Here is a 12,591-nt window from a genome sequence, read left to right as displayed (position 1 = left end):
ACAGCATCAAATTGACATACATTCTTTGGGGTTAAAAAAAAAAAAAAAAGGCAAGGAACACTCCTCACTTTATGAAACCAGCATAACACTAACATCAAAATCTGACAAAGATGTTATACATGAAAAAAATTACAGGCCAGTACCGTCCATGAAAATAGAAGCATTTGAACCCAACAATATATAAAAGAGATGATAATTAGTAGGGTTTAACCCAGGAATGCAAAGCTGGTTTAATTTAGACAAATCAATCAATAAAATTCACTATATTAACAGTGTAAAGAAGTAACCTTCTGTGTTCATTTCAATAGATGCAGAAAAGGCATTCAATGGAATTCACCACCCAGTCAGCATCAAATCTCTCAGCAAAACTGAGATAGAAGGGAACTTCCTCCACCTAACAAAGGGCATCTACAAAACCCCCTGGCTGTTACCACTCTTAAATTTTTCCACTCTGGGAACAAGGAAAGAAGGCCTAATCTCACTACTTGTACTCAAGCATTACACAATACAATAATACAAGCTAAATAAATAAAAAGCATAAAAATTAGAGAAAGAAGTAAACTATTTATGTAGGTGATAAGATTGTGTACACAGCATATCCTAAGTAATCTATAAAACTCATGAAAACAAGTGAATTTATTAGCAAGGTAGCAGAATATAAGGTCAATATACAAAATTTTCTATTAGAAGGAAAAAAATGAGAAAATAAAACTTTAAAATATCCATTGTACAATAATATCAAAAAACCTAAAATATTTAAGAATGAATTTCACAAAAGGCAAGTAAGACTTTTACCCTGAAAAGCATAACATGCTGCTGACAGAAATTAAAAATCTATAAATGGAAAGATACACCATGTCAAGGAAGAGAAGATTCGATGTTGTTAATATGTAATTATCTCCATAAATTAATCAATACAGTGCAACTATAATCATTATCCAAGCAAAATGTTTTGTGAAAGTTAATAAAATTATTCTTAAATTTACATGGAATTGAAAAGGACCTCTATCCAAGCAATCTTGAAAAAGGACAAAGTTGAAGGGACTGCATCACTTAACTTCATGTCTTAGTATAAAAATTTTTATTATAATAAAATATTTTATTATTATAATCTTATTATAAAAAGCTACAGTAATGAAGATAGCATGGTAGGGGCATAACGATCCATAGACAGATGAATGAAACAAAGAAGAACGTGCAAAAAATAGACCCTCACTTATATAGTCATGTAATTTTCATCAAAGGTGCTAACACCATCAGTGGGAGGAAGACATCTTTCAACAAATGGTACTAGGAAAACTGGATAGCCACATGGAGAGAAAATAAATTTTGAACCCTCTGCATCACAACATACACAAAAAGCAATCTGAGATGTATCAAAAACCTAAAAGTAAAAGCTATAATGGTAAAGCTTTTAGAGAAACACAGGAGACCAGCTCTATAACTTATCAACAACTCTAGCATCGCTTTGAAACTGGCAAAGATTTGTTAGTTGACAGAAGGTAATAATTATAAAAGGAAAGAAAAACCTGATATATTAGACAGACATCATGAAATTAAAAACTTCTGCAGATCACGAGACACTATGAAGAAAATATCAGGAAAGCCACAGACTGAACCAAATACTCACAGAACACATCTAACAAAGGACTTATATCTGGAATATTTAAAAAAGCTCCTACAACTCAATGATGAGAAGACATACAGCCCATTCACAAATAGGCAAAGGACCTAAAAAGACACTTCAAAACAGAAGATACAGGAGCAGCCAGTAAGTACATGAAATGATCACATCATTACTAATCAGGGAAATGCTAATAAACACCACAGGAAAATACCAATATACTATTCGAATGGTTAAAAATTCAACAGACTGAGAACAGTGACACCGATGAGGATACAGAGCCACAACAACTGGTTTGCACTGCTCCTGGAAACACAACAAGGAACAATCACTTTGGGAAGACGTATGGCAACTTCTCGTAAAATTAGACGCACAGCAAGTTAAATCTTAAGTATTTATTCAAAAGAAATAAAAACATATCATCACAAAATGTATGAAAATGTTCACGGCAATTTAATCTATAATAACCCCAAATTGAAAACTGCCCTAGTGAATGAATAAACTGTGGCTTATTCAACTAATGGACTACTAGTGAGCAATCAAAAGAAATGAACTACCAACATGCACAACAGTATGCATAAATCATGTATATGAGCACTCAGAAGAAAGAAAAACAAGATAAAAAGAGTATCAGTGTATCAAGTCATGCCAAATCTAAAATGACCAAGATTTCAGAATCAGATAGAAACTTTAAAGCACCTATTGTAATCATGTTCAAGGACGTAACACTTGCAATAAATGAAAAAATAGAACATTTATCTGGAACAGAGAAGTAGAATAGATATTTTGAACATTTATGTGCTTACACCCTATGTTAAGCATTTAACATGGATAATCTTATTTAATTCATATATACATACATATATATATGTATTTATGTATGTATATATAAAATCCAACCTCATCTTACAAATGAAGAAATTAAAGTAGAAAGAAGTTACGTAGGTTGTCCAAAGTCACATCACTAGGATGATTCAGAAGCATAATTCTTTAGGGCTCCCTAACTCACACTAAAGTCAAACAGAAAAGATAGGATCACTAAATAAGTTTTTAATTCTTAATTAACTTTAAAAGTGTATCTGTGTTGGTGTGAGGTGGGGGAGGGCTATGCTAAGGGAAAACACCTCAAGAAAATATCAAACAATACAAACTGAACATCTGCTCCCTTGTGACTAGGCTTGCCACACCTGCAAACCTCACTGTCTTACCTTAGGGAACTGCTTTACAGGGATTAACACTTTCTGTCCCAGCTTCATGTTCTTATTAATCACCACATCGATGTACTTTTCTTCATCCTTGCCTTCTCCTTTTTGAAACTTTTCTATTTCTGTGGAGGAAAAAAGATAACCATGAAGTGTATGACTTAGGACCTCAGAGGTTGGAGTTCTTGCTAGCTCTGCTGTGGCATGAAATCAAATACAGAAACACAGACCATCAGATCAATAGGGGTTTTTCAAGTAATGACGTATTTCCCACTTGATCAATCATTCTTCACCAGTACTGTAGAAAAAAGGCATGTACCATGGCTCTGCAAAGTCAAATCTCAACAGCCCATGCTAATGGAGGAAACAATGAACTAAAAAACAGACACAAACAAAAATAAGTTTCTTGGGGCCTTCTGGAATCCTAGAGAGAGGCTGCTCAAACAGCTAAGAAAAGCCAGAAAACAATCTCTGTTCAGTGTTACAAAGTACTGACATCCCTATCCATCAGCTCTGCCTGGCTCTCTGAGGCTTACACCGCAGGAACTGATTCTTTAAGATGGCGTGAAAAGTCCTAGACAACCTCCTGTCAGTTGACCTCCCCAACCGAATCTACCCTCCTCACAAGTGACGTGGATCAACTACACACTCATGTCTTTGTTAACATTCTTTTCTCTGCCTGTAATGTTATTATTTCAACATCACACATCTCCTTGAAGATTCAGCCACATCAAATACTATTTTTTATGTGTGACTATCCCTTTCACCAATGAGGCAGGAAGGAAAGAATCAATCACTTCCACCTTGACGCTCAGAAAACACTTTACACTGAATTCTACGATGACTCCTATTGGAGAGAATGTGGTATCTCCACAGTGTATCTCCGTCACAGACAATGTTTGGAACCTCCCATTCACATGCTGAAATCCTAATCCACGATGTGATGGTCTCAGGAGGTGGGGGCTCTAAGGAGGTGACTGGGTCATAAGGGCGGAGCCCTCATGAAAAGGATCAGTGCCTTATGAAAGAGACCCTACGCATGGAGCTCTTTCACCCCTCCTCCCACAAGAGGACACAGCAAGAAAACAGTTGTCTATGAGCCAGGAAGTGGGCCTTCATGTGACACCAAATATGCAGGCATGTTAATCTTGGACTTCCAGCCTCCAGAACAGTAAGAAATATATTTCTGTTGTTCATAAGCTCCCCAGTCTATGGTATTCTGCAATTGTACCCCAAGTGGACCAAGATACTCTCCCACCAGAACATAAATTTCTCTTAGGTAAAAATCTGTTTCTTCATCCAACAAACATCTACCACTAAGCACACACCACGTGTACCTTCCAGATCTTGGAAAATTTCAGATGCTGTTTCCTCACGATGTTGCCTAGAGCATTTGGCTGTGTAAGAGGTACCACAAGCAGGTGCTTCAATGAGTGCTGAATGACTGTGTACATGCACTGCTCCTTCCAGACGGACCACAAGATATGCAGGTTCAAGGAAGGGAACCACAGCATGGAGCAGGCCCAAACCTGGCATCAGGTGTAGAAAGGGGCACACGTATTCACTTGTTTTGCTTACTGGGCTAGCAATACTTAAGAATTTAATATGTGCCACATTCATGACGTAATTCAATCTTCACAAGAGATGGCAGACAGGAAGTTCAGAAAGGTTACTCTGCCAGTAATAGCAAAGGTAGGACTTCTCTCCGGGTTTGTCTGACTATAAAGACAGTGTGCCACTGCAGTCTCTCCCACCATTTTTTATGTCATAGAAGACAGAAAATAAGATTTTCATGGCACCTTAGGATAATGGAGGCTCTGTTGACAGCTGGAGGCTTCAGTTACCACTAAAGAACCCAGGGGTACTGTCGCCTCCCCTCCTCCACCCACCTACCTCTTCATGCTCTTGAGCGCTAACCCCCCAATTGTCTTGCTTGTATTCAGAGTTGGACCTGATCTCTCTTCTCCACAATGACAGTCTTGACACCTATCATGATAGTCCTGAATAAAGTCTTCCTTACTATTTTAACAAGTGTCAGAATGATTTTTTTCTTTAACAGTGCATGGTAAAAAGTCAGTATACATGTGGGGTATAATGAAAAATATCTATTTGGTCTTTGTCCCAGGTTCCTGGCACGGATTTCCTAGAACCCTACAAATTTCCTGAGTGATAGGGCTGCACTTTATCATTCCTAACAAACCCCTTTCAAGCACAGAAGACTTTATGCTAATGAGATGACTCTTGCAGGAAGAGGGAGCTGGCTGCCAGGAAAGCCGCCCGTGTGAAAAACCAAGTGTGGAGCTAGTATGTTCAGCACTCCCACCTGTGCAGAGAGAAGAGGCGCTAGAAGGCGTTCAGTCATCAACGTGAACCATAATAGTAAGTAGAGTGCTTTTCTGAGTCCTGGGAGTCACTCTAGCACATTAGCGAACCTGAGGAGGAGCCGTGGAAGCCCCACACTGGCAGCTCATCAGGCTGTAGGTAGCCCGAGCGCTCCACCTGCAGCTGATGACTGAAGGAAGTGAGGGCAGTCTTGTGGGACGTAGCCCTCCTCCCGTGGGGTCTTCCCCTAACTCCAGCAGTGAGTGTCAGAACTGAACTGGTCGAGCTGCAGGACACCCAGTTGGTGCTGGAGACCTAGCTGGTGTCAGCAGACACTATACAAAAGGGATTAAGAGTGCTGGGGAGGGAGATAGAGGAGAGCAGGAAAGGCCCTGAAGATAATACTAAACTTCCAAATAAACTGATTATTTTGTTTGCTTTCTTGTATAATCCTAGGTTTTAATCCAGAAAACGAATTCTAAACAGAATCTGTATGGGAACAATGTACATTAAAATAGAAGGATATGAAATGCAAAGATTTACTTAGATAATTCTTGTTATTGTTGTTGAAAACACCTTTAAGAGTACTTTTCATCTTGACTTTTTCCTATTAAAAAAAAAGTTAAAACAGTATAACAGGATGCAAAATCAAGGGAAAAGTTTCCTCCTACACCCATACTCCAGAGGTAATGACTGTAACAATACCATATACTCTTTCAAAAGTTTTCCATGAATACATAAGCACACACTCACACGAGCGCATGCACACACACACAGGCTTTAAAAATTGTAGAACTAATGGTGTAGATGAGCTAAACTAGCTTTGTTTTCCTCAGTAAAGAACAATAAGTCACATGCTATCTGCTCCATCGAGTATAGTAATTCACAACTTCAGCTTTAATTAGAAGAAAATTAATTCCACGTATTTATTTATGCATTTATGCTATAATTGGAAATGCCTTTAGCATAGAAGAGTCAACAAAATTATACTGAAACTTTGTAGAAAGGAAAAAAAGAACTTTTTATAGTACATAAATGTTTGTTAAAATAGGTGTAATTACCTATTTTCAGATAACACTGCATTTTTGTGATTTTGAGCACTCACAACATATGCACGACATGTAACTCCAGAGTCAGCATTCAAATGTTATTCCTTGCATCAGTGACAGTAAACATTTTAAGCAACACATAAAATCATAAAGATTAAAAAATTAGAAAAAATATGTATTTTACAATATATTAAAGTTTGAGATATACCTATGATTTTGGAAAGGTAAATAAAAATTTAAAAAAATACGTAAAATATTTAACTTCCTCTCTAGACCATCAACTCTGAAAATCTTATGTTGCTAAATATCTTGTCACCTTAAGTAAGCTTTGAATGATGTTAAAATATAGTATTTCACTGTTTAAGATTTATTTGAAAATTGTGAAGGCCTGATGCCACACTACAAGTGTGTTGGTTTGCAAGGACTGGACCTAACACACACCACACAACAGCAGAAGGAGCCCCAATCCCTAGGGTCCAACACACCTGGCTTAAATCACAACTATTGTACTTGCCGCAGACCCTCTAGTTACCAAATTCAAAACTGGTCAAAACTTTTGTGGTTCTTTTAGGGACTATTCATTCAATCACCAATTTTGCAATTTCCACTTGATTGAGCATTGCAAGTAGTTTGATGTTTTCATGAAGTCCCATAAAATACAATGCAAAAAAAAAAAAGGGGGGGGGGGCGGGGACTGTACAACATGATGTATGAAATCCTGAAACAGCTTTCTGGTATTTATGCCTCTCCCTCACCGGGAGTTTCATTTTCCAAAGCCCCTGTGACCACATCTGTGATCTTCTCTAGAGAAGGGAAGGTACTTTGACACGACCAAGGTGGATAGAACCTCTTAGTTAACTGTAGCCAGTGAAGGCCAACCATAGAGAAAATCCAGTCAGGTTTCTGAGGTCAAATGCATGAGGGATTTCACTTTTACTAATCCCCAGATTACATTTGTTACCACACAGTTCAATGTACCAGTGCTATCTCCCAGCTCAGAAATAATAAGCAAATGTGTGATTAGGTTTTAGATAATGTAGGGGATTAAAATGTTATGTTTGCAAACCATGGACATCAAATTTCTGTCAGCCCAGAAACCTAGTGTCAGTTACAATGTCTTTCTTATTTGTTCATTTCTTTTTTGTTTTTGCCTTGGGCGACTGCAAAGCTTCCTAAGCAATGGCCACTTACCTTTTTATTTTAGCCCATCAAATATAGTAAAATCCACTAATCCTCTAAAAAACAGCCAAATCATCTTTGGATTTACATGAATGAAATTTTCAGTATTTATTGAAAATGTTAAATAATTTGAGAACTGTAAATTTTCATTAAAAATGCTTAAGTTCGGGGCACCTGGGTGGCTCAGTCGGTTAAGCATGTGACTCTTGATTTCAGCTCAGGTCATGATCTCATGGTCCTGGAAACGATCCCCACATCAGACTCCGTGCTCAGTGGGGAGTCGGCTTGAGGAGTTCTCTCCCTCTCCCCTCCCCCTGCTCTCTCTCTCTAATAAATCTTTTTAAAAAATGCTTAAATTCTCTCATAGAATCAAGCACATTTAAATCGATATTTTCCTTTTTCCGAGCAACTCCATTTCTACGAATTCACCCTATGGACATACTTTAATGTAAAATATTCTATACAAAGCTTATAGCATTGTCTTTAATAGCAAAACACTGAAAACCATCTAAATGTCTAGCAACAGGAACCTGGTTACAGAAGCTAGGGCATACGTGCACTATGAAATAGCAGACAGCTACTCTATAAGATCAAGAACTCTTTATGTTCTGATAGAAAAAGGCCTCCACCAGATACACGATTGAGGACACACACAGACACACACAGTGTGAAACAGTTTAACAATGTATGTTCATATTCACTTGTATCTCCATAGAAAATGTCTCTCTACTTACAGATACGAAACTAGCAACAGTTGTAATTAGTGGACATGAGGGAATCAGTGGGCAATCAACAGGACTTCATCTTTTATGTTGTTTTAAATTTTTGAAACATGAATATTTTACCATTTAAATTACATAAAAGTAAATTTTTAGACATTTTATAAAACTTTTGTAAACACTGAAACAGAATAGAATAAAAATTTATGCAGAAGTGGCCATGCTTATATTTTGCATCTTGGCCAGTAACCCAGAGCTTTAATCTCTCTTGATCATTCATTTTTTTTTTAAAGATTTTATTTATTTATTCGACAGAAGAGAGACAGCACAAGCAGGCAGAGTGGCAGGCAGAGGGAGAGGGAGAAGCAGGCTCTCCGCTGAGCAGGGAGCCAGACGTGGGGCTCGATCCCAGGACCCTGGGATCATGACCCGAGCCGAAGGCAGACGCTTAACCGACTGAGCCACCCAGACGCCCCTCTTGATCATTCATTTTAAGTTCTTCATTCCTATGTTATTTTACTGAGACTGTAGGGGCATCTACCTGAGCTGCTTATCTCACTTGAAGCAACAGATAGATTTCTGAAAACTACATGTAAAACATTTTATTTTGAGAATCTGGTAATATTTTCAACGCAATGGGGTTCACTTGGGTGAGCAGTGAAGACTGGCACCTACCCAAAAGCAGTGACTGGGTTCTGATATGTTGAGGAAATGTACTAGGTGCTGGGAACAGAACATAGAGAATGTGTGGCACAGAAACAGACAAATTTAATATAATGCACACAGTGCTGCAGGAAAGGGACTAGCAGCTTTGGAATTTGGTCAATTATTTGAAAAGCTAGCAAGTATGTGCTACAGGGTAAGGAATGGAGTTTGTCAGGCAAGGAAATGATGAATTCTTCACTGAAGGTAAGTAGCCCTGTGTAATACTAGTTCACATTCGCTCATTCCATTAGTGAGACTGTACAGTTGATAGATGGAGTTTTACTAAGATAGCAAAACCTATTTTTCCCTTTTCTCTTCAAAAAGTACAAAATGGAATAGATCAGACAGGTAAGGATGACAAGATCCTACCATCACAGAGTCCATCAGGGACAAGCGTAGGCATGAACTCAATTTCCTGACCCCACGTCCTGGGTTCCTGCAGAAAGACAGAACAGCTTCAGGGTGAGAGGAGAGGTCAGCACAGAGAAGAAGTGAGGACAAAAGCATAAAAGGGCAGGCCAGGCTCCTAAGGTCAAAACTGAGATCCTACCAGATCAGTAACAACAGGGAGCTACTACAAGTTGTCAGGTGGGGACTGTCGTGATGGGAGACAGCCTTGAGGAAAGGCAATCTGGCAGCTTAGGAGCAAGTGACATGGACGAGATGCGGAGAGAGGGGGAGAGAGAGGGAGAGAGAGGCAGGTTAGAACACAGCTAGATAATAAAACAGCCTGTCGGGATGAACAACCACTGTGGGAGGACGCCAGACAGTTTATTTATAGTTGACGTGGACAGAAGACAAATGAGAAAGCTGTCAGAGGCAAAGCCCCCATATTCAGAGAAAGCGTCAAGTCTACTGAATATCCAATCAGGGAAAACACACAGGACACACCTGTGCTCCTGTCCCCATGCTGTATTGTCTATCCCACAACACCCAGCTTTGTCCACAGGTTCTTAAGCACCGCATCCACCATGTTGAACGTAGGCTTTGAACTTGCGCTCTAAGACTAGAACATTCTGTGGGCTTTTTGCCTTGAGGGATCTTTTCTTTGGTGTCTCCAACTAAATTCTACTTCCTAGAAGAGGTGCCCTTGAATTCCCAGTTAACCAAAAAAACACAGCACTCTAGCATGATGTTTACCACAGGTCTAACCTCCTACTTCATGCAATACCCTGTCAGCTACCCCCTTTCAATCCCTTTCATGGACGGAGCCTGGAACGTGGTGAGGGCTCCCAGGTACAAGCTGTGAGACTGGACGGTGAAAAGAACTCATCGTTACAAACACACATGCTTATAGCCTTACCTTTTATTCAGTCTTTTTGCTTCTTTATCTCACATCATCCTGACAATATTCCAGGATTGGTGAGCACTATTCACATTTTACACATGAGAGAAGTTTGAAAATGTGTTTCTGAAAGTCACACAGTTTGCGAGCCACATTACTGAGACTCAAACTGAGGGCTCTGAATGCAGGACACTTTCCCAACATATTTCATCCACAGGTCATTAAAATAATTTGTCAAGCTAACCGCCCAATCAGGGTTCTAGCACACAGGGTTTCTATAAAGGAAAAAAAATGCATTCTTTACAAAACACGTCAATGAAAGAATGCATTAACGAACCAACACATTCCTGTGCTGAGGCCATATGGAATTTATCTTTTAGGTCAGAAACCGTTAGCTAGAAACCCTGATACTCTGCAACTCTGCCTATTCCTAGAGCTTCTGTTCTTTCCCTGGGTGAATGATCCAAGAAACAGGATTCTAGAAGGAAACATGTGGCATTCAAACTGGGTAATCTGAACAGAGTTTAATTAAGGGCCTATATACTAAAGGTGCAGAGAACCTATAATAATAGCAAGAAAGAATGGTGTAGCACTCCGGGGTTAGCTAGCAAGGGAGGTATTACTGCCCCAAGACATGAAGCACGAAGGGCAAGAGAAAAGCAAAGAAAGAGGCTGTGTGGCAAGGGCAGCCTGACAGGGGTCACAGACTCCCCCAGAGGGAAGCAGACAACTCCCGGTAGCCCGACAGGGAAGAAGCCGAAGAGAACAAGCACTCTGATCTCACCTCTCCCTCCCGAGAGTCGGCTGCTGGTGCCTTCCGCGGGGCAGGTACTGACCCAGCTACAAGCCAGAGGCCAGAAGTGTCTGCTGAGACCGCGCTCGTGCCATCCACATTGGCCTACATCTTCAGTAAAGCCCAAAGGAGTCGTTAAAGAATTTCTCATGTCTCCTTCGCATGGGTCAGCTTACCACATGGAATATCACACAGCCAACGCTGAAAAGTCATGGCAGTCGTTTCAGAGGTCACTTATACCAGTAGTAATGAGGTAATTATTGTCATTACTCTGTTGACAATGAGTCATCAGGTACAGGGCTCTGTGTTTGACTTAGAGTCTCTTTTTATTCTACAAAATCTATGATATATCACATCCATTTTACAGAATAAGACCAGAGGATTCAAATGGTTAACAAATTTGACAGAAGTGAGGTAATAAGGAGTTGATTCAGGATTGACATCAAGGTATATCTAATGTCAAAGCCCATCTTACTAGTTGTTTAAAAGCTACTTAGGGGGCGCCTGGGTGGCTCAGTTGGTTAGGTGTCCAACTCTTTGATTTTGGCTCAGGGTCATGATCTCAGGGTTGCTGGACTGAGCCTCACCTTGGGCTTGGTGCTGAACGTGGAGCCTGCTTGAAATTCTCCCTCTCCTTCTCCCTCTGCCCCTCCCCCCACTAATGCATGTGCACTCTCTCTCTCTCCCTCTCTAAAAATAAATAATAAAAGCAACTTAGTAAAAAACCATTTAAAAGGGTCATAAAAGTGTAGGTAAATAGCCCCAGTTAGCCTGCACAATAAAGTCCGAGTGGGTACAGAAATACAGCAGGAGACCCCCTTTCCAAGCACCAGACCCTGTATGAACTGATCAGAGACAATAGGACTTAGCCCCGGATCCATGGTAACAAGAAGCCCACACAAGGAGGAGAATAACTACATGCTCAACATTCAGAAATCTATTTCAAAATAATACAACAGCCCACTTGGAGGATTTAAATGGATCTTAAAAGATATATATATATATATATATATATATATATATATATAGTGTTCAAAGCCACTGTAAATTCTATTTGACAGATCACTAAAATGTTACTGTGGCTGCTGGTCTGAAAATAATTTTTTGTAACTTCCAACATGATAAATGTTTTCACTAAGGAATTATTTTATTTAAGCAACCTAACTGAATACCTATTAGATTCAAACCAGAGTTGAATACACTAAAACCTGCCCAGACTAGATTGATTCATACAGCTCATGATCTTGCAAATAATCTTCCATAAACAGAAATAAATGACACAGCAGAGTAGAGATGCATATCACTGTCTAATAAGGATGAACAGACTCATCATAAACACAAACACATATATACCATCCAGGAAGCAGGACACAGTCAATACTCTAAATATTAAGAATGCTTGGAAGTAAACTATTTTTATAAAGACAGAGCAAATATTTAGGCACAAATATCCTTAAATATACATACAGCACATAAGATTAAAACATATATAGAAAGAAAGGAAAGTTAAACTCCTCCAGGAGGGAAGAAAGGTTAATGAAGAGGAAGGGAGGAATTAATTCTACCCACCACAGATAATTAACAAAAATATAGCAATAATATAGGCAGCCGGAATTTATTTACTATCTTCCAGGTATTTAATCCTTGTAATGGTGCGGCAAAGTAGCTATAATCTTCACTGTACAGAAAGGGAACAGCTGCTTGGAGGCATTC

The 12,591-nt window shown here is 39.3% G+C and overlaps 1 protein-coding gene across 8 annotated transcripts in view; it reads right to left on the bottom strand.

Annotated features, from left to right (window-relative positions):
- Positions 1-12,591, bottom strand: part of KHDRBS3 (KH RNA binding domain containing, signal transduction associated 3) — a 182,328-nt gene that overhangs the window by 118,847 nt on the left and 50,890 nt on the right. For 7 of the 8 annotated variants that reach the window (XR_012378370.1, XR_003208057.2, XR_012378369.1 and 4 more), the window contains exon 2: positions 2,833-2,951. Coding sequence is in view for 5 of the 8 variants with exons in the window: in XM_073893240.1 (XP_073749341.1) it covers positions 2,833-2,951 (119 nt within the window). In the remaining 3 variants the exon portion in view is untranslated. Of the gene's footprint in view, positions 1-2,832; positions 2,952-9,169; positions 9,233-12,591 lie in introns of those variants that run through there. The other variant, XM_073893238.1, reaches the window with a different exon arrangement.

The sequence above is a fragment of the Callorhinus ursinus genome, unplaced genomic scaffold, assembly GCF_003265705.2.
Source record: "Callorhinus ursinus isolate GAN/ISIS: 27379988/994484 unplaced genomic scaffold, GSC_fseal_2.0 scaffold5, whole genome shotgun sequence".
In the NCBI taxonomy this organism is placed as follows: Eukaryota; Metazoa; Chordata; class Mammalia; order Carnivora; family Otariidae; genus Callorhinus; species Callorhinus ursinus.
The sequence above is the reverse complement of the archived record's forward strand: the minus strand, read 5'-3'. Positions and strand labels throughout refer to the sequence as shown.